At 35.9% G+C, this 23,784-nt stretch overlaps 1 protein-coding gene across 1 annotated transcript in view; it reads right to left on the bottom strand.

Moving 5' to 3' along the window:
* Positions 1-1,008: 1,008 nt before the first annotated feature.
* Positions 1,009-23,784, bottom strand: part of SLC27A6 (solute carrier family 27 member 6) — a 49,047-nt gene continuing 26,271 nt past the window's right edge. Inside the window, exons 5-10 of the mRNA XM_086629113.1 lie at positions 16,771-16,965; positions 8,124-8,214; positions 6,088-6,286; positions 5,383-5,480; positions 3,456-3,586; positions 1,009-1,185 (exon numbers count right to left, since the gene is read on the bottom strand). Coding sequence (XP_086485239.1) covers positions 1,009-1,185; positions 3,456-3,586; positions 5,383-5,480; positions 6,088-6,286; positions 8,124-8,214; positions 16,771-16,965 — 891 coding nt within the window. The remainder of the gene's footprint in view (positions 1,186-3,455; positions 3,587-5,382; positions 5,481-6,087; positions 6,287-8,123; positions 8,215-16,770; positions 16,966-23,784) is intronic.

The following is a 23,784-nucleotide window of genomic DNA, read 5'->3' as shown; positions in this document are numbered from 1 at the left end:
GACTACAAAACAGACTTTACACAATCAGACTTAAATCAAACTCAGACAGTATGGAATTTGGTTTAAATAATCTTATACTTTATTCAAAAACTTTTTAAAAAGCAATGCATTAGAATATATGACTTAGAATATTAAAATTTCTGCTATGCTTTATACTTATAAAATGATAACCTCTGGCAGTCATTAATAAGAGTAAGAAAGCTATTTGTTAGTCAATATGCATGATATAAAGTGCTTTAATAATTCTTTTTATGTTATATAAGCGATTTTTCCTTTTAAGTGTGCACATTTTCTCTCCCTATAGTTGATCTGCTGCTAAACATTTCACAAAAGTTTGCCCTTTTCAGAATTTGACACTCCAAACAGCCAGTTTAACAAATGAAAGCATGGATTATGACAAAAAAAATCTCAGCAGTGAGGTTAGTATAAACCTCCTAGTTTTGGCTTTGTTTGGAGGGCTTTCTTCTGCTTCACTCTCCATCAATCTTGTGTTCCAGAACATAATACAGAGAAGTCCTCTGAAGAAGAGTTGTTTTTTCTTCCAACCACTATCAAGTCTTTATTGCTTAAAATATATATTCAGAAGTATATATGAAATGTAAACTACATTAAAAAAAAGATGTTACTGGCATATTTTCTCTCTGTAGAAACAACAACTCGTATCACAGTATCTTTATATGTTGAATCTTTTTTCACTATGTTTCATTCATGTTCATTTAGCACTAAGAAAAACTATCAGACTCAGCATTTATATTCCAAAATAAAGATAAAACAGATTTCAGTCATGTTTTACAGGTCATTTACTTAGAAATTGGTCTCAAGAGGTAAAAAATTATTATTCAGCAATAATGATCAAGTGAGAGAAGATACAATAATATCTGAATGTAAATATCCAATATATAAAGTATTATTCTAGATAATCACATATAAATACTGGTAATTAATCTTACTGTTTTCTCATACAGTAGTTTGCATAGACTGTCCCTTAATAGCCTATTACTAGCTTAATTAAAGTTTAATTTTCCCAGAGAGGATCATCTCGTGTATTTCTTTGGTTAACAAGACATATGCTTTCTTAGAATTATCTAAAAAATAGAGAGGATCAGTAATCGTAGATGGATTAAAACCTTCATCCACCAGTCGAAATTTTTGTTGTTTGAATGTTCCAGTAATTTCCATTTTTTCCTATAGAAGAGAGAAAGATTTCTTATTCAATAGAAGAGCTTCTTTTCTTTTTCTCACGTTCACATTTGCTTTTGAAAATGTTTCCTGTTACAAGGTTAATACTGCTTATTCTCATTAGGCTGGGCAGCTAGAACTTTTGTGCTGCTATGTACCAACACCCAGAGACGTGGTGGGAAAAAGTTACACCCCATTGCTTTCTGCATTGCTGTGCAGTGTCCCATCACACTGTCCCATTTGGTGTAGCCCCAGCCTGCTCGCAACAATCTAGCTTCTTCACTCGTGCTCATCATAAAACTACACATCATAAAGAATCTGAGAGTAAAAACTGTCATGATCAAGAACTCCTTACTGATAAAACTCAAGAAGTTATAGAATGGTTTGGGTTGGAAGGGACCTCAAAGATAATCTAGTTCCAACCCCTTTGCCATGGGCAGGGACACCCTCCACTACACCAGGTTGCTCAAATCCTCATCCAGCCTGGCCTTGAACACTTCCAGGGATGGGGCATCTACAACTTCTCTGGGCAACCTGTTCCAGTGCCTCACCACTCTGAGAGTGAAAAATTTCTTCCTTAGATCTAATCTAAATCTGCCCTCTTTCAGTTTAAAGCCATTAAAGTTCTCTATATCTATTATTATTGTCATCTTAAATAAAGAGTTGAAAGAAATTCATACTAAATCAGCCATGCTTATACTCCAAATAAAGGCGGATCTTAACCATACATTTTATAATGTTTTCCAGCTTCTTTTCAGTGTCACTGTGTCCTTCAAAAAAGCAGGGGGAGGCATTTCTAGTGAGACTCTTTCCTCTATCCTCCCTGCCTCTTCTCAGCTCCACTTTATGATTTCTCATTATTATCTTATTTTCTTTATGTTTTTATATATATGCAAACAATCTCTGAAAATGAAAAATTATTTTCTCGAACAACTTCAGAGGGCTCTTTTATCTACTCCAGATCTGCCTCTAGATTTGATCTACCTGCTTTGGTTGGTCTAAGAAACATTCTGACACTTTCTAAAGTACAATTACATGTCAGATCAAGCTCAATATGTTTTTAATTTTTTCACTTGAAGTTCTACCTACTACATTTTTTCTTGGTTAGCGACAGCAGTACTAACAGCAATTCATCTCTAACGTAGGCATTTAAATTCTAATTGAAGTTCCAGACACTTGATATCCAGGCTATGTCCAAGATTCAGATTCCCTCTTCCCTGTATGAAAGGCTTTTTTGTACATCTGTATAGTGATAAATTGACTACTGCAACATTCTCAAGTGTAATCTTGCTTGCCCGTATCAGAATGCTGCTACAAAAGGCATCTTCCTGGATTCATGAGATAGACATATATACATATTCATATATTTCAATTTCAAGGTCTTTCATAGTCCTTTCCTTTTCCCCCCTTTATTCTGCATCAGTATTCAACCTCTGACTGACCCAGGGAACCAAGTTTCATAAATTATCTTCTCTTTTCAAACAATGATTTTTTTTTTTCATATTCTCCTCAGACTTCCTTCATAAACATCTTCAAAAATGTTTTTTGGTTTGCCTTCATCATGATGTTTTCAAAACACTTACCAGAAATGAAGATGCTCATCAGACTTCACTTACAGTGATGATCAGTATTGTATGTTTTCTATACTCTCCCATTTTGTAGTCCATTGTATTACATTCACATTTTTAACTCAATAGGGGAGGGACTATTTTTTTCCCCGAACTGGACAGTTACTACAGCAAAGTACTAGTACACAAATAGGGATGACCGATGATTATGGTGGTGACAATAATAATGTACATTTTTAATTCAACTTTTCAATTTACTTAGCACTTTTTCAAATGCTTTTTGTCATTATATTACACAGAGAATAACATTTCATTTATTGTGCAGTGTCTCCTGCTTTAGCTCTACTTCTCTCGTTTCCACTGATAAAATGGGTTTGAGATTATTTTCTCCAGATGCAACTGTTCACATTTTACTCATCTCAATCTTGTTGTTTTCCCATTTTCAAGCTTCTAATCTCCCTAAATCCTTTTGTATGATCTCTTTCCTTACCCATTTGTACAATTCCTTCCATTTTAACATAATCTGCAAATTTTATTGACTTTTTGTGTAATTCCTTTCCCAGGACACCATTAATGAAGACAGGAAACAGGACCAGTTCTAAAACTAATCGAATTATATACAAACAAGCACTTCCTGTTACTCATTTAGCCATGTCTGTGTTCAAGTGATGTAGATGTTTGTATGCACTATGCAATAATGCAGCTTACCTGGACTCTTAAAAAAAGAGGACAAGCATAACTTGGTAGATAGGTCACTACTTGCTTATACATTTGCTCCAAGTTTAATGACGTATTCTGCTTTAAAATAAGAGAGGCCATTCCTGCTTTTCCTTCATGATCTGGGAAAAAGGAAGTGCAATGAGAATTTTGAAACATGAATAAAGTTGACATTTTAGTGATGAACCTTACAAAAAAGAACTGTAGTGCATTAATAAACTGACAGTCATATATCACCTTCTGAGTTTCAGTAAAAACCAGAAGATTACATTCATATTTTATATGGTATTATGTATATTTGGAGATCACTCAAGTGATCAATAAAGCAATAATGCTGTAAATGAGTTTGGCAGGTAAGAGTAAATGGAGTTCCACGCTCAATAGTAATCCATAAAAGTGGATAAATATCAACACCATTCCTCTCTCAAAAACAAGAGTGCTGAGCCTCTTCTCCGGATTAGCCAATTATGTCTCCTCTTCAGTTTTAGCCTTTCTCTCTTGCCAATATCTTCTCTCAAAACTGTGGATCTGAATGTTGTTAATGGAGAGAGAAATTAAAAGTTCTTATCTTTATAAGAAGATTTCTTATCTTTCTTTTAAACCTTTAAAGGTTTATCTGGAAAGAGAGAGAATTGTAGATCTATGGGAAAGACCAAAATGGGTAAAATATAAAAGCAATGAACTTCAACAATCAAAAATAACTGCAAGCTTTAACCATCAGCTAGTAATGACAGCAGAGACAACCTGCCAACCTTATCTTTCATCTCCTTTCTGTATTTTTTCACCAATGCTACAAATCTGTGGGGAACTTGATTTGTTTATGATTAAGTGCAATTATTAAGTATTATTAAGAAAACTCATTTATCAAGATAATGGCAGTTTAAGAGAGAAAGCAAAAGCTGCATACACAAGCAAAGCAAAACCAGGACTCCATTCACTATTTCCCATTGTCAGGCAGATGTCCTGCTACTTCCTGCAGCGCAGGGCCACACTCAGCATGTGTGGTGGTTGCTTGGGAAGACAAATGCCATAACCACAAATGTCTCACTCTCTTCCTTTCTCCAAGCTTTTATTACTGAGCATAGCATCAAATGACATGGAACATCCCTTTGGTCAGTTTGGGGCCTGCCCCATCTACCTCTGCTCTCAACTTCTTGCCTGCCCCCAGCCTACCTGCTGCAGGGAGAAAGTCTTGATCCTGTGCAAGTTTTGTTCAGCAACAGCCAAGTGCTGGCAAGTTATCAACACTGGGTTAGCCAACAGTGCAAAGCACAGCACTATACAGACTCCTCTAAAGAAACTTATCTTTATTTCAGCCAGACCTAGTACACGTTTTAAAAGAGATTTAGCATGAATGGGAATCAAGCCCAGATGATCTCATGAATTTTTTTTTTTTAATTATTAAAAGAAATTAATGTGTTTTCTTTCTTAATAATATATTTATTTTTCTCTTAATTTTCTTTTTCACCTTGTCCTTGGTTGTGTAATATATCTATTTACAGATGGTTTATGAGGCTAAGTGAAGAGTGAAATAAGAGAGAAGAATGTCTTCACACAAGTTCCTTTAGAGTAACTTTAATTGTTACCTTGTTGACATTTTGACACATGGATGTGTGGATTTTCCATGAATGTGAATTTAATAAAACTCTAAAGTTTTATTTAGATAATGTAGCTCTCACAAATCATGAAAGACAACTTTTCAAAAATACACATCACTGCAAACACATAAAAATGCATGACTCACTGGCTCATTCACAATCTGGTGGTATTTTCATTACATACATCTACATTTTATCTAGGTATTAAACAGATGAATCAATCAGAAGTGATTCATAGGTTTAAAACACAAAATAAAACAGTTATGAGGGTTAACAACTAAGCCAGGAGAAGAAAAACCTACAGCTAAAGCTTCTTTTACCTGGAACAGATACACCATACACATTCGCTTCTTGTATGAACTCCAACATTACAATGACATCAGAAACTTCCATAGTTGCGACATTCTCCCCTTTCCATCTGAAGCATATGAGAAAATAATTTAATCCCATGAAAACATACTGACACCTACTCTTTAAAAAACATTAACTTTTGTAGGAACTCTATTCATTTCAGGCTAACAACACCTCAAATTTGTTCCCACTTGTGACATTGATCCATTGATCTCCACCAGAAGACAACGCTTGCAATTCAAACAGTACTGCATATTAGCTATCACTACAAACCACAAAAAAAGCTTACCATAATCTGAAATAATGGTTTTCAAATTTTTGACATGTATCTAAATGTATCAAACGTGACCACTCTTTACAATTTGATAAATTTTTCCCCACTTCAGTATCCAACTACTTTGCTTGCAGCAAAATCATCACTAGTTACTATGCTTATTGGAAGGATCGTTCAAAGAGCTGTAATTCCTACCAAACATTCTGGAAATGAGCTATCCATCTCCACGGGAACACTTTACAAATTTAAGCCCCTATCATCCACTTCAATGCTCTTATAAACAACATCATAACAGTAACAAACTGAAAACTTCTGATTGAAAACAAACAGAACAGTATTATTATATTCTGCATGTCCATGTTTTTTAATGAAGAAACGTGAGAAGAAACAATGATTATACCTGAAGGTATCTCCAATTCTGTCCCAAAAATAAAGAAAATTCTCATGGTCTTGAACCATTAGATCTCCAGTATTAAAATAAAGATCTCCCTTCTTAAATACCTCACAGAGTAACTTCTTTTCTGTGTGTCTCTTATTGCCAGCGTAACCAAAGAAGGGGTTCTTCGCATTGACTTTGGAAATGAGAAGACCAGCCTCACCTATACAGAGAAATTGAAAGAATGTAAACCTAAGGTATCATGGCACATTTCCTGTACTTTACATTAATATTAATTTGGTAGATATGATTTTATGAGACCAGGACCAAATATGGCAGGGTTTAATACATAAGACTGAACAACTCAAACTTACCTTTTTCTACTGCTTTGTAATTCCTGTGGTCACCTCTGCACGCAAAGTGACCATAAAGACACAGAACAATATTGTCCACTCAACTTCCCAGTCTTTTGTATTTCTTCCTGATGACTCATCAAATAGTTTTCTCTCAGAACTGTCATCTATTAAGTGTGAGTTCATTGGTATGTTTACTATCCTCTCAAAGTGCACACTTTGAGTCAATATCATGTCCCACTCCCCACCCCTTACTGAATATCCAGTGATGAGTCTCAACTTCATCAGCTTCCTACTGAAAAACTAGTGTTAATAAAAAGCAGGTCTTCAACCCAGGCATTAAATCTCTATTTAATTTCTTTTCAGAAGTTCTGAGAACACTTCTCATGAATTATCATTAATGTGATATAGCCTCATTTCTTTCTTTCTGCAGTAAAATATAAAAGCTTTATTTTTTTTTTTTTGTCTCAAAAAATAGATGGGGATAGGATTATCCTGTTATGCATGTAGAGTATCAGGGTGTTAGTTTGCTGAAAGTGGCATAGTTATAGAAATTTCTAACCTTTTTAGAAGCACATTCTGAACAATAACACTTAATAGTTACAATACTGAAAGACCAGAATTAGAGACAAGAATTAAAAATATAAAAATATGCAAAAATACAAATTAATCCAAAGATATGCAAAATTTTTAATTTAAGACAGCCTTCTCATAAAAGAGCTGTGACTTTTTTTCCATAAATTGGAAGTGTTTCAGGTGAAAGCATTTAGTTCACTGGTTTAGTTCACATCATTACTGCAGCCATGATGCTCTGAAGACATAGGGCTTGGGTAAGACAAAGTCTATAGATAAAGATAATACTTTTTACTAGACTGACTGGTACAATTGGAAAAAAAACTAGGCCAGGTATCTACATAGAGCATGTAGAGACCTTCACAGGTCAGTCTGACAGCCCTACAGATAATTTCCTATATAATTTCATGTTCTGGGGACTGTATTTTCCTGAAAGTGCCCAGCTTTGATTAAGATCTGTTAGAGAATCTCTTAACTCCTTTGAAAAATCTGCTTCAGCTAAAGCTGTCTGCCTGACCTTTTAGATAAGTTTTTCTCGCTTCGGCTTCCAGGCATTAATTACAGCTGTCACCTTCCTACAGTACAACAGAGATGCTTCAGTATCAGATAAACACTTTGAAAATAGGTATAATCAAGAGATACCAGATATTTGATAAGTATTTTGAAGACAGCTCCAATCAAGCAATATCTTTTTTAAAAAAAAAAAAAAATATTGGTAAGCTTAATCAACTCACTTAGTCAGGAACACTTTAATCTCTCACCAAAAAGCATTTGCTCTAATCCATCAGTCTTTCTTGTAGATCTCTTAGGCAACCATTTCACTATATTAACCTCCTTTAAAAAACACAGATGTCATTATCTGCATATTCAGAGATAATATCACATCACCACTTTCGAACATTGCTCTTCTGTGAATATATCCAAGGATCTCCTAAGTTCTTCTGGTGTCAGCACTGCTGTGTTTAATAATACTCTGGCTTAGATCAAAAATCATATTGCTTTTTCCAAAGCAAAGAGTAATAGCTGATGTTGGCATAGTACAGTGAGACAATAGCAAGGCTCCTTAAAAAAATTCTGTGGAGCAGTTGTATTACAGTCAAAAAGCCATTATATGCTATTAATATACATACTTACCTTTCTTAACTTTTTCACACCAACCATGCTTATTTCTAACTGGTTCATCTTTTTGGAAATCATACTTGATTAAATCAAATGGGAAAAAAAGCTAAAGAAAGGAAAAAGGATCATGAGTTACTCAACTACACAGTGACATCTGGTGGCAGCACGTATAAGCAAGGAAACCTTTACTCCAGTCTTGCTCAAATAAAAGTAGAATGTAGTTTCATTTAAAACTGAAAATACACTCTATGTAAACTTACACCATTTCCTGGAGGTCTGCAACATTAAACCATTTTTATAATCTTGTAACTTTCAAAAATACTTGGTGAAGACATAGAACTGTAATGTTGTTATTTTTTCACAAATAAGTTATGTGAGTCACATATTAGCATGAAGAGGCTACATGAGTCAGGATAATAGAAGCATATGTGGGATTTAACTGACATTTAATGGCGGTGGCTGATATGAAAAACGTTCTTGGGGTCTCCTGGCACCTAAAGCAACTGGCAAAGCAAAGGTCTAAATCTCCTTACAAAGGGAAACCTGCTTGCTGTTGGGCTTTACCCTTGGTTAGCTAGCCTCAGTTCTTCCCTCAAGCTTTCTCAGGCTCTTACCACGAGCAGCAGCAGCAGGATATGTACTCCCATGTCGTTTTACATGGTTACGTAGCTACGCATGTTCCAGTTTTGTCAGGGTTAGTTCTGCATTGTTCCGAAATACTGTGAACTCTTGACTGCTGACACCGCTGACCTAACTGATCTCCTAGTTTTTTTTTTATACAGTTAGTTTTACAGCTAACCTTCCGCTTTTATAAGGATCACGGAGAACGTGACTCTGAGTAAGCTGAAGGAGAGGGCGAGATACTCTTAACACCAGAAACTGCAACACTTTTTCTTCTCCAATATACAGAGTCTGACTCTTATTTCACTTCGTTTTTATGCTGTGATATAAATACAAATTAGATCTTTGGGAAACACTGACAGTTACGGTATACCTGATACTACATAGACAACTGCGTTTGCAGTTAGTATCCTAAGGCTTCCGTTTGCCCAGCTTGGGATTCTGATTTCCCTTTTCATAAAGAAGTATATCAGCAATCTATTTAACATCTAGTCAAACCAAGGATACACAATAATCTTCTCCTGGAGAAATCTTGGTAAGCACAGAAAAAAAATTTTAAAACATATGAATATACACCTGCACTCTCCACAATAAAAAAAAGGTAATATAATTTAAGGATGGTGCTATGAAGATAACTGAAGTAAAGGGTAGGATGCTAAAACACAAACCCCTTTGCTTTTCTGCAACTAATTTGGATGAGGAGTTGCATAATTATTTTATCCTAATTTGAAATGATGCTGTAGCTGTGTCACATCTTTTTTTTTTCAAGGAAGTCCGAATAAATAAACTTGAATCAAATATCAAACCCACAATTTCAACCTCATATGGACAAACTTGTTTCACTGACTCTCATCAATGCTCACCACTGTGTTTTCCTTCTACTCTAAGTCAGAAACAAAAAGACATTTTTAACAGTTGATGAAAGGAACAAGGTCATGCGAAATCAAGTCATGATACAAGAATTGGACACTTTTTGAATAAAGTGAAGGGTTCTGTTTGGTTGGTTTTTTTAAATAACTACAGAGTATAGCATTTACCAAAGTCAAGAATTTGAAAGCCAAAAAGTTTACCTTAATTAGAAAATAATTGTACTATTATTGATTAACAGAATGAGAGGTATTCATAATAAACACAAGTCATTTTTTTCTTATGGTCTTTTCTTTTGGCTGTCTGCATTTAATTCGTGTTCTTTTTAATGTTTTTTATTACATTGATATTTACTGCTTTAATAGGTTTCATATGACAGACCAAACACAATGAATAATACAAATAATAAGAATGAAATGTTATAAAATTAATGTTATTCTGATATTTTTCTGTTTGATTAGAACAGCGGTGTTCACTGTTCAGTTACATTTTTATCTGTTCATTCATTCAGAGCTCAATAGCTTTATCTTGCCAACACATTACTCTGTATGATGCATTATTTTAAGTTGTTATACTCAGAAACTTTAATTTAGTATCTGAGATCATCTAAAAACTATTGAGACTTTTAATATTTATGTTGCTGCAGCTTTAGAGTACTAACTATGCCTATTTGAGTTAGCTTTTAGAAATAATAGTCATGAAAATACATAACTAAAAGGAGAAAACACCACATAATGCATTAGACATGCATAATGAAACTATGCCAATATACATTCTGTGCAAACAGCTGTCTCTGTGCAAACAGCTTTCTTTTCATATTAAATGAAATCACTAGAAAATGAAAGCTCCAGAGCAAAGCATTTAGTCTGGGTACAGGCCTACATTTGTTTGATCTTATTATTTAAAGTTTATTGGAAAAGAGGGCCTAAGCTGTTGAAGCATTACTACATTATTTTCACAGAGTACTACATGCAGCGTTCATCATATTAATCTACATTTTACTCCCTAAAGCATCACACAAATGTACCAAACATAAAGCATCATTTATCTAGCTGAAACTTAAAATGTTAAACTGCAACATTATTGTCTGTTAGTATGCTGTCTGGATGCTATCTAATAACAGCATCCCACTCCCCTCCTCTTTTTCTAATTGACAGGAAATATGTGAGTTTAAATATTGTTTTGAAAATAGTTTCGCAACTCCTAAAGTTTCAGATTACTGTGAATGCTCACAGACCCTTCATCAGAGTACAAAGATCACAAGCTATTGCTTTTCATTTAGTTGCTTTAGAGGTGAGATGCTGCTGCATTCTCTAGGAGAATATCTGTTTCTAAAACAAAGCATTACATCTACTAGACTTAGTTCCAAGCATTTTTAAAAAGTTAAATGTAAGAAAAATAATAAATTCTGGAGCATAGTATGATCATATCTTATAAATGTTCTAAAAATATACTTGTAATGCCTTATTTATGCTGTAAAGAATAGGTGTATGGGTCCTCTGCACGCTTTTGTTAGTCAAAGTAAAAAAAAACCTAGGAAAAAACTTTTAAAGCTATGCTTGATATTAACTGAACCACCACATATTACAATAAAATACCTTGGAATACACCGGAAGTACTCTACATTATTTCAGCCCAGAACTAGTCAAAGAGCAGAAACAACACTAATTTTCATTGGCCAACGAATTTAAGAGCTTCCATTGCTTGGATTAAGACATGTCAATGTTCTTCCTGTGAATCCAGTTCTCCAGGATCTTAAGATTTGCATAAACCTAAATTTGTTAACTTTTAAACTAAAAAGTATCCCCTCTACCACTTAAGTTCTATGACTGTATAAAAAAAGTGCATAATACTAATTCTGTGTTGCTGTGTGAAAGACAAAATACTTTATATGTTGAAATTATTTATGATTTGTTATCAGATTTAAATGTTTCTCAGCTGAAAGATGATTTTGATCCATATAGTTTTGAGCAAGAGAGATTTAGATTCCTGTAATAGTTGAAATAATTAAGTTTAAAATAATGAAAAAATACATTTGTAAATAAAATTTGGAATACTTTTTTTTACATGTTGTTTTTTCAAGTGTACTTGCCATGGGTTATTTTTAGCTCTTCTTCCAGGCTTCCTTGGATCTCATTAGTCCCATTCTCCCGTTGCATGTTCTCTGCCGTCACGCAGATTTTATTTCAGTGTAAGAAAGATTTATATACATATTTGCTAGACACCGATTACAGATTTTTCCCATATGACATTTATATAAACACATGCATAATGTATGTCATTTATAATAAAATTAATAATATTAACTACATCCATATATATGCCAGATGTAAATATTAAACATTAATATATTATATTAGATGTAAATATTAAACATTAATATATTATATTACTATGTTAATCTCTACACTATCTTCTTTGTAAAGCATTTAAAGTTTTACCGGCTAAAAAGCTATTCAGAGCCTTCTACTCTTCTGTTCATTGACTCCATATGAACATCTTTATTGAAGGATTTATTCATGTACCACAGTGATGCTTTCAAGCACACGAATCAATCCCTTTTATATAAAAAGTGTAGTGTGAAAATTAACAAGTGCAAACAAAAGTGCTGCTTCAAGTTAATATCTCACGCACAGTGGCTTCTTGGATGTCTGGCAATTGCTATAACATTCATCTGTTTCTTCCTTTTAACTTGTGTCTTCCAAATTATTTATGAAAATAAATGTGTTATGTAGAATCTTGATATTTATAACCAGTATTTGTCCACAATCCTAGGCAGTTACTGACAGAAGTTCCCTTTCTCATTCTGAGAGCTAAACTTGTGTTTTGAAGCTTTAACTTCTGTCTGGACTTCACCTTTAGAAACTGTGCCATTGCCATTACCTACAACGGAAATGGCTTCTTATTTATTTTCCTTTTCCCTGCTAAAAAGATTATACTTTGAACCTACCTGCTATTCCTCCCACTATACTCTCAACATCTGTATATATGGGTCTTTATACTGCATTTACTTCATTCCAACTGTGCAATTATGCCAGTAGAAAGAGAGCAAGTTTCCTCCTTCTCCTTTACTGTGTCACACACATGAACACACAAGCCTCTTTTCCTTTTTCTCAGTTCTTTTTCTTTTTATTCTCAGTTTAAGAAATAGGTGTTTAGGAAATCCCTAGAGAGTATGTCTAAGGGTATCTCCTCATATCGTCCCATGGTCAAGAAAATATGTTTCAAAAGCTGTTGTAGCATGTCTTTGAAGAAATAATAAAAAAAAATAGATTGCTGGGCCTTGTCTGTGCCATTCTCTGCTTTCCAGAAGGAGATAGTCTCCTTTTCCAACTTCAGATGATTCCTGGGTCAGCAAATCAGAAATAAAGCTTCTCTGCTCTACATATTGCTAAATGTCCAGGGCACGTCATTCAGACTAAAGTAAAACAAACACAACGGCTACACTTCAGAATGCATTGTTTAATAATCTGTAACCTGTAAAATGTTATTTTAAAAACCCAAAACAAATGCCTGAAATAAGTCACAAGGAACTTCTCTATGGCATTTAAATACACAGTTATTTTGTGCCACAACAGACAACAAGGGGGCCTACAGGAAAGCTGGAGAGGGACTTTTTACAAGGGCATGTAGTGATAGGACAAGGGGCAATGGCTTTAAACTGAAAGAGGGGAGATTTAGGTTAGATTTAGGTTAGTTTTCTTTCTTTAGAAAGAAATTTTTCACTCTGCGAGTGGTGAGGCAGTGGAACAGGTTGCCCAGAGAAGTTGTGGATGCCCCATCCCTGGAAGTGTTGAAGGCCAGGTTGGATGAGGCTTTGGGCAACCTGGTGTAGTGGAGGATTTCCCTGCCCATGGCAGAGGGGTTGGAACTAGATGATCTTTAAGGTCCCTTCCAACCCTAACCATTCTATGATTCTATGAATATTCACAGATTGCAGAGAAATCAAAAACACATACGAAAGGTCTTCAAACTTCAGTATTTTTAAAATAGGTTCTTTTTTTTAAAAAAAGAAAATCACTAAAAATTATGTCTCCTAATATTTTCAATATTCATTTTCTCTGAACGTCTTCTAGAATTTTCTGAAACGGTACTGTATGTAAGCCCTTGTTCATGTCAACACTCCTCTGCTCCAGCACACAAGGGAGCTAGCTGCTCCTGCAAACAAGTATCATGAAGCAGACTGAAGGAACTGCCATCCAGGGGAACTGCACCAGTGATAGAAGCAGAGCCCCTGTAGTTAACAAATTGCAGAACTGTTAATTTGAGACATGTATCTATTGCAATATTATTAATATGTCATGCTGTTCTACTGACACAAATTCTTTCAGAGAGAGAGAGACCATGTATGTCACACAACTGTAAACGCTCTGGATCAAAACATATTACTTATGAAAAAACTCCTGATGGAGCTTTGGAGCAGTCTCTGAAACCTTCTCAGTTTGGAAGAGATTTGGGCTGGTTCTATTTCCACATAAAATCGGTCATATAATCCAGCCACTGACGGCTAGACATACCATGCCCATGTAACCAAGGTGAGGTACTATGTCTCTGCACTAAATCTGGTTTTCAGTGACAACCTTCTTTCTTCCGTCAAACTCTACGGTCATAGAATGCCAAATCTGTATACATAGGGGGAAGGGTTGGGAGCCAATACACCTCAGGCCCCTCGGAGAATGGTAGTAGCTAAATAGTGGGCCTGCTCCCAAATCATGCACTTCAGCTACCTTCCTCATGACAGAAACTACGGAAATAACTGAAGACTTACTGTAGATTTATTTCTAGGGAAAAGACAGTAGTGAAAAACACAGAATAAAACTGATTTCAAGCCAAGCCAAAGGGAATGAATGGCTTTTTCTGGTTCATAAACTATCTTATGGTCTTCCTATGTTCATACTGAGTAAGCAAGGGGCTAATCCAAAATCGTATTAGCAGACTATACTGATGTTTCCATAGACTATAACAGTTCCAACTTAGACTAGTATATAAATTATAGAAGAGACGTCTAGTGGATCAAGTATTCAGTTACAACTGCATTTAATTTTTAATTGCAGTCTGCATGAGCTATTTTTCCTCTTAATCTGCGGTGATTCATTCAAATCATAAATCCAGTCATTAGAGGATAAAGCAGCATGTTTCACATGCAAAATACCCCAAAACAAACACAAACAGCACATATCTGTATAGACATACAAAGTGCCACTATTAACTCATGCAAAACCCCCACACTACTTGATTAAAAATACAGGTAATTCAATCAATAAATGGGTAATTTCAAGCTAATCCTTCATCTGCTGTAACCTTTATATGGTATTTCCAAAAGGTCAATGACTTATGATAAAACTCTGTCAAAAGTTCTGAAACACTGAAAACAAGTTTACTCAGGTTTGGAACAAATGAAAAATTTCACAAGATAGCAAAAAAAAAAAGAAAAAGTTTTAAAATAATTATAGCATGTGGCTCAGAAAAGTCTGAAATGAAAATTAGTATCAGCTCTAAGGTTCCTGGTTCACCTACTACTCCCTAAATTCCAGATTCCTGGTTTCCTATAGTGGATCTTTACCTTTCTAGAGATGTCTATCAGCATCAGATGTCCACTGTGCACGCTACAGAGCATCAGTTGTGTAGAACAGAGAATCAACAGAGCTGGTCTGAGCTCTCAACAGTTTCTGAAAAACACACTAGCTCTTGTGGTGTTTTTCTGAGTGTGTCCAGGTTTCCTCCCTGCAGACTGTGTTTCTATCCCAGAAGTGAAGAATTCATTTGGCCCTGAGTTGTAAAGTAGTCTGCGGTGACCGTAATGTGGTGACACTGTACCGAAGTTGTGAACTCTGCAACATATGCTGCCTAGAAACCTATTTGCACATCATCAGAAGATACCTCTGACATGTTTCCGAACAATATTTTTACATCATTCTCTGAAAAAAGTTTTGTCAGGACATTTTGCTACCAGTTCTCCTCAGGAGCACAAATGCCACTTAAGTCAGCAGGATTTGTGTTTACATAGATAGGTATCTCAGTATAGACAGGTAGCTCAATTAATTCGCAAATTCTGGCAATGTGAGTAGTCCTGTTTATTTCACGAAGAGTTAAAATTGGTGTAAATAACAACATAATGTTAAATATCTCGTCTCCTTCCTAGAAAGCCTTACTAAGTAATCTTTCATATTAATAGCTGAAGCTTGGGATACATGTTACTTACTGACTTCTCAAACCACTTAAGACATGGTATTAATAGAACCCAAAGGGAAAAATCTGTGACTTTCAAGCTGAAATAAATTCTTCTTCATTTACTCAGAAGGATGAAGGAAAAGCCAGCATGTGTGATCTAAATAATACGTATTTCTCTTCCCCAAGACATATAACTTCCATTGTCAAAGCTGATGAAATACAATACAGAGACCATTGAATAAGCAGTTTTAGTACCTAGAACAAACCAAATAAATATAGTAGGCTTAGTAGATAGAGAGGCATAAAATTTTTAAATTAATACCATTGGCAAATATTGTCTGTCACAATTACTCAACAGTGATTATATTTGTATTGTGTTGTCTTTGAAATTTCTGAATAATGATACAGACTAGATGTACTAGTAGTACATCTAGTACACTCAGTAGTTTGAGTTACTTAAGTTTAATTGCACCTAAAGTAACTCTTAAAGATATATCTGCCTATATGCCTTTATTTTAATTACTATTAACTCCCATTTATGCCCAATATTTACACAGTAATACGCAATACAAATATACTCTTTGAAAACAGCTCTAAATATAATTGTAGATCACTAAGTCAGATCAGGACACTGTTGTGTTTTATTCACATATGATGAGTTCTTAGGTATTGAAACAAATCCAGCCTCCTCTTTTGTCCTTTAATACAGTAGAGATTTGAAATGATACTCAGAATCTACTCAAAACTGGTCTTTTTGACTCTTGTGAACTTTAAGAAAAATCTTAAGTGTTACTGCTGAAAGTATAACCGGGTTGGGTGCTAAGCACTACCTGCAATATTTAGGCAGCCAAGATTTTACAGAATGTCAATTAAACTTGCAATAACTGAGTTAGAAAATTTACCTTGGACTTCTGAGTACAACTCCACATCCTGTCATTACACTGAGAAACACATTTACCTTCAGCATTCCCTTTTACAAAGTACAATGTAAATGAATAGTCACCTTATAAAAGAAATTGGTGCGTCCAACAGATCCAATTTTTCCTGTGTGGTTCATGAAACAAATGTTTCCTTCAGTAGCACCATAGAACTCACAGATCTTAATAGCACCAAATCTGTCTAAAAATTTTCTCCATACATCATTTCTTACTCCATTTCCAATTGCTAGTCGGACTTTGTGATTTTTTTCTCCTTCCTTCTGTTAAAAAAAAAAAAAAATATTTTAAAACATAATATACTGATAATTGAATTTAATTGTTGTGTATATTGTGGAGAAAATGTACCTTGTTTAAATACATCAAGTATAAACAACAACAAAACAAAGAAAAAAGCAATTAAGAAGTTAAAGAAAGCTGGCATAGATTGCCTACAGCTACAAGGTAGCGAACTGTAATCAAAAACCTATTATCTTGTTGAATAAGCAAATTATTTCTTGAATAATGGTTACATTAATTTATATAAATGCTACCATATTTTAAAAGTTGTATCATCTCAGTTTATTTCCACTCAGAGGAATTAGAAAACTGGGAAGAACAGAGAATGGCAGGAATTATTTCTGTCAAGGGATTAAAATCAGCAGAGATTAACACTTATTTTCTTGTGTCTTCAGACTGATTATAAGAAACAATCAGATTTCACACACTTGTAGTATCTATTCCTTCCCACACATTGCGTGCAAGATTTTCTTCAATGTTCCTTAGAATGCATTATTTCTTGATGATCTCGAGTCTTTACTGTTGCAACTGACACATTTCATTACAAGAAACACAATTGCACATGTTCATCCAGTTCAGTGAGATGCTCTAATTTTACAAATACATTCCGAAACCTTGTGGTTACATGGAGCACCTTTAAAATACAATCAGATATAAGATGAAGTATCAGAAGGCAAAAATTCTAAAATGTTGGTTTGTGTTTTTTTTTTTTTAATTTCACCTATTTTAAAATAAGACTCCCTTTTTAGTCATTGCAAGTGGCAATACAGAATGCCCTAGAAGTGAGACAGCACAAAATAAACTTAGGTACAGTTTGTTACCACATACCTTTAGAACTGCATAGCACCTTGGTACTGCAACACTGTATATACTTATATATATATACACTTACACAAACACATACAAACAGCTTTCTATACACATATGCACATATACACACATATTCACACTCTTTTTATATATGTGTGTGTGTATATATATACATATGCACATACACATACATACACTAAAGAAAGCAGATGGTCCCTATTTTTTCTTCTTCTATTCCAGTTTCCTTTTCCTCTCCCAACTCTAATCTAGTATGAATTAGGTATGTCTTTACAGGGAAAATCCATTTTATCACCTTTAATTTAGCATAAAAGCACAGTGAATGATTTCTGCGATATGGTCATCTGACTGAAACAGGAATCTTTAAATATTTTGGATGTTAAAACCAGTGAAGCTTCTACTGAGTACATAGACAGGAGTGTTCCTCAGGGGCTTACACCTTGGCCAAATCCAGTTTTTCATGAGGATCATGAATTCTCACTTCTGCAACAAAAATCGCAAGCACAGTGAAATTTTAAGTTTCTCCTCTGAATCATAAAGACTGACCAAGTTTTTTCTTCCCTCTTTAAAACCAGTAACTCATAGAAAGATAAAAAATTCCTTTATTGAGCTTCAGAGTCTTTCTTCTGCAAATTAAGTTCTCTTGCGGGAACGATTCAGCAAGGAACTCATCTATTTCACTAGGTGAAGATAGATCTTGGCAGATCACAATCTGAGGCATAATCCTGCTATTTTACCATAAAACTAAATCATTCACCAGCCTCCTTTGGTCACTAACCATTCTGCTTTTACAACAACCCAATTCTTCAATTTCCCCTTCTCTTCTACTACCTTACTTCAGATGCAAAAATCATTTCTAAACACACAAGCACATACTTCACTGACTTCATGCTAAATCATTATTAACAGGTGCTGCATTACATAGTTCAACGAAACTGACCATGGACATAGTCTGGAACAAAGTGTCTAAAAATTGCCCACAGATGTAATTTTTGGAGTGGTTTGGTTTTTTACTTCAGATACAGTATCACAATGCAACAGTGTAGATTTTCATATATCTGAAATAACAATGCCTGTTATAGTACACATTGAAAACCACTATACTCTCAAGGAACAACAAAAGTATTCTTTTTTAAGAGAAAGTGTTTCAGTGCTACTTTGAACTCTACCAGGAAAGCTTTTAACTCTTTTCACCCTCAAAAAATTGTCCACCCTCCTCAGAATATTCCAGTCAGGTCAACTTAAAACTTTTCAAAGTGGGTTATTTTCCTTACAGTTTCGCTGCTAAATGGAAATTAACGTGTCAGTAACTGAACTGCAGTTATCCCTTGCTGACACCACAGAGTTACTCAAATGTACTGCCTCTGCTAAGATATGAAAAATAGCAGAAGAAATTATTTCACAGAAATCCTTTGTTCCAGAATAAACAGAAGAGACAAATATGTGCGTATATATATACACACACTAATTAAGTGGGTCATTCCTCAGGCTAGGAACATACAAAATCTCTAGAGACCAAGTTAATAAGCAGGTGATTTTGCTTCTATTATTTATACTTTAAGAAAAATAAAAGCATTGATGGCTGTTAGCTGAAAAGACAAGCTAGGATGAACCAGAAAACAATGGCCTTCACAGATCATGTTTTCCTTTCAAAAGGACAGTTACAACATCATTTGCAAGTGCAGTTAACTTCAATACCTTCAATTCCTCATGTTATTTCAGCTGGTTTATATGACTACAGCACAAAGTTGTTTCTCTAGCAGAAAAGATGCCAGTAAACCTGACAAGTCAGCATTCTACTGTGCTTGAAACAGTTAACACCTATCAACAATACAATGTATGACTATCTCACTTTAGGAAGTTGTCGTGGTTTTAGGCTGATCCAGCAACTAAAACTCACGCAGTCTCTCCTTCTCCAGTAAAGTGGAGAGGAGAAAAATATAATAAAGGGACTGAGGGTTGAGACAAGAACAGAGGGAGCACCCACCAACCATGGTCCTGGGCAAAAACAGACTTGGCTTTCTTAAAAGCAAAACAATTTTTTGATGGTTACTTAGAAGGACAAAGGGAAACAAAACCAGTTATGTGAGAGGATAAAAAGAAACAAAGCCAGATCTTAAAAACCGACACCTTCCTCCCCCCCAACCACCCCCAGCGGCGCAGGGGGCAGGGACTGGGGGAGTGCAGGTCAGTTCATTCCGTGCTGTTACTGCTGCTTCTCTCTTAAAGGAGGAGGAGTCCTTACACTCTTTTCCCCTGCTCCGGTGGATCCCCTACTCACGAGGAAAAATCCACAGACTTCTCCGATGTGAGTCCAGCCCACAGGAAGCAATCCTTCCCCACAGATTGCCCCAGTGTGGGCTTTACCACAGTATCGGATACTTAGGGAGTTGTAGCCACTCGCTCCGGCGTGGGTCGTCACGCCGACTCCAGATGCCTCTCTGCCTTGTCGTGCGTCCCAACACGACCATCCTCAGGCTCAGGCATCTTCTCCCATGGGCTGCAAGTGGGTCTCTACTCCACCAAGGCCGTCCTGGTTGCAGGGGGGCCGCCTGCCATCTCACCACCAGCTGCAGGGGAAACTCAGCTCCGGCACACCTCCTCCTGCTCCATCCTCACTGACCTGGTGTCGATGCAGCTGTTTCTCTCAGATCTCAGTCCTCTCCAGGTGAACTCAGCCCAGTGGGCACCCCGGGAGTGGGGTGCCCCCGAATTCCCCAGCCAGCTTTGCCGCCACCATCCTCAGTGGGCAGCACCGGTCCGACGCAGGCAGCCGCCCGGCCAGGAGCCAGGGAGCGGGGGCAGTGCCCTCCTCCCTCCTCTCCTCGCTCCTGGGCAAAGCACCTTTTCTGGTTCCTCTGTCCCGACTTAAATAGGGCAATTCGCAGAGGCGCTGATTGGCTCAAGCCTGAGGGGGATGGGAGTCTGATCTGGTGGCCAGAACCAGGTCTGACCTGGTTCCAAAACCAGGGAGGTCACAGGGAGCAAAGCCCCTCTCCTGCCACCAGAACCCCCACCCCCTCCACATCAAACCATGTCAGAAGTATTCTCTTAAGGCATTCAGTCCTTTTGCACAAATGTAAAGAAGGTGCATGATGTCATCAAGAGCTGATGGTCGCAGAAAGGAAATTTTCTGAAAAGAGAAGGCAATTCACTCCTTCACAACTAAGGTAAATTTTCTGCTAGACTGCATTGCTGCAACTGCCATATTTGTGATTTAGTCAGCTCCGTCACAGTTGTACTCATCTGTTGATAGCAGACTCCCTGAAGAGTGCTGCAGGGCTTTCTGAGGAAAAGGCATTAAAATGTCATGCATTTAGCAGTCTTTCAACTGTAAGAATGGAAACTATATGTAATTCAGTCTCCCAGCAGGTTTAGTAAGTATGAAGAGAATGTATAATGAGGGAAATTTTAAACAGTGATAATTCACATTAGTTTTACATGTGAGAAAATTCATATAGCTAGTTTTTACATACTTTAACCTAAATTCTTGTGTAACTAATATGCAGCATTAATTCATGTCAGCTTCACATGTAACTAACTTCCAATGGAAAGTGAACCACAGTAAATAAAAGAGAGTTGGCCATTTTAACATCTTTTTCATGACTTGATCTATATATTACTCATCTGTATTACTGTTCAGATCACTGCCAGAGTCCAACTCCAGGGAAGGCATGTTGGTATCCATGGGCACTGTGGCCAAAAACTTATGCAGTAAATAAAATGCAATAAATAAGAGAAGGGTAGGAAAAGGGATTATAACTCCAACAAATTCTAGAAACATGGTTGAGAGATGCACTCTTAGGGCGTCCTGATGTATAAACATCAAAAATAAACTAAATATGCAGGAACTTATGCTTTAAACAGACTATGGCACCGAACAGTCATGCTTTGAATTTCTGCCATATTCAGACAGCATTTCATCAACTAGCTTCCCTTCAGTACAGGAGACAGAATTATAGGAGTAGGAGGAATTCCAAGGAGTCACCTAGTACACATTTCTTCTGGGAGACAAGCTCTGCTAGCTGTGTGCCAGTGACACCTGAACAAGCTGTGGCCCGTCAGCCAGCTACCATGCAACAGTTGGCAGGCAGCAATTGTCTGTATGCGTATTCTTAGCCCGCTGCAACAGCATAGTACCTAATTAACAGTATCTTATTTACGAAGGACTCCGTGCCTTGCCCTGGTCAACTATCACAAACAAGTTCAAATAATGTGTGTCCTGTGAAAATTTGCTCAATGCTTTGTGTTTCTGAATGTGATTAATAGATCTCTACAGATAATTAGGAAAATAAATTTTAGAACAACAGAATGTTAGAACATATTTCCAAGGTTTTTTAAGCATCTATTTATTTATTTTCCTGCACTGTGATTTTCTTTTTTTACAGAGTGATTCTGAAATAAAATGGCGATTCAGCCTATATCCACTTATTTCTAACAGTAAAGAAGAAACATTTTTTTCAATGCCTTTTTGAAGCATTATAAGCAAAAACTGTTCTTACCTTACAACTGGACTTTTCTTCAGTTCATTCTGCTACGATCTTTGAATTGTATACCAAATATCTGCACACATCATAAATCAGCTTCTGACATGCTGTTTCTCCATTTTGAGTGCTTGCTTCATTTGTACAGTAATTAACTGACAAGTCAAGATCTGCTTTATTACACTAAATACCACATACCTGGGATTTTTCATCTGCCAGTCTTTCCTCCTTAAGTGTTCTTTGTAAACTATGTGGACTCTCTACATGATTAAGCTGCTGATAAAAGAAATGCCTTTTGAAGTGTCATCGACAGTATATTAATTGATGTGGGAAGGATTCAAGACTGTAGCTATATAAAAATCTATTTAGCAGTTGCTTTAAAAGAATACAAGAAAACAAATTCATTTTCCTACTTTTACCATTTCTACAGCAGGAAAAGCCAAATGAAGAGAAGCAAAGGCAACTTCAAGCAAAGGAGGCATGAAATGTTTCCTGCACTATGGCCTTGATAAAACGAAAAACAATCTCAGGGCCTGAGAAATGCAAACATCTGTTAAATATAAAATATAATGGACAGATCACACAGGATTTACATTCATGTATTTAAAAGGATCGCATGTAACAACACATTAACCCGTTCTCTATTGACACATTAGCCTTGAAAAAAGGGGCATCAGCTAGTTCACAGACAGACTATGAGAGATATCCTACTGCCATTACAATGACAGATGTGATAAATTCTTCAAGAGGCAACCTTATATTCACTTTTCAGCAATGCCTAATTATAAACTGCAACTAGATTTTTTGAGCAAAATACACACCTAAATTTAAAAATACAAGTAAAAGAAATCAGGAAGAGTACTGAAGAGATGCACCACAAGAAAGGAAGAGGAATTCTAGGAATAGGACACATACTTCCGGTTTAGGAACTGGTTGTTTGGTATTTAGTATAGCTCACTCTCACCACGCTTTCAATAATCAATCTCCCAATAATCTAATAGGATTAGATTCTAATAGGAGTTTTCTTCCTTTAATTCTTCTAGTAGGAAATGTTTTCTTTAGCTGTACTTCTATTTCCTCAGAAAATATCTACCAACAAAAAGATGTCACCTTTGCCTGTGTTCCACGCTGTAAAATGAAGTAGATTGTTATATTTTTGATGATTGTCACAGAAGTCCACAAATCAAAACAAATTACAAAAAACTTTCCAAAGGCCAATTCAGATAATTAAAGCTCGCACAGATTATTTCTTGCGCACAGTATTCTATGAGCAATATGAAGCTTTCCTTTGTAAAAGTATGATTATGATTTCTAGGCTTCACTATCAAGACATTTTCTGCATGACTCCACTAGCCTAACCCAAAAGATGAGTGTCTAGGAAAACAAGCTGGAAGGAAGGAAATTGGTCAAGTTATATGACCTCTTAAAGACTCAGAACTTAAGTCACCATACTAGCTGACATTGCAGACAGCCTTCAGTGCTGTTTCAGGC

This window comes from Tauraco erythrolophus, chromosome Z (genome assembly GCF_009769465.1).
Source record: "Tauraco erythrolophus isolate bTauEry1 chromosome Z, bTauEry1.pri, whole genome shotgun sequence".
Taxonomy (NCBI): domain Eukaryota; kingdom Metazoa; phylum Chordata; class Aves; order Musophagiformes; family Musophagidae; genus Tauraco; species Tauraco erythrolophus.
This window is presented reverse-complemented; position numbering and strand designations above follow the sequence as displayed.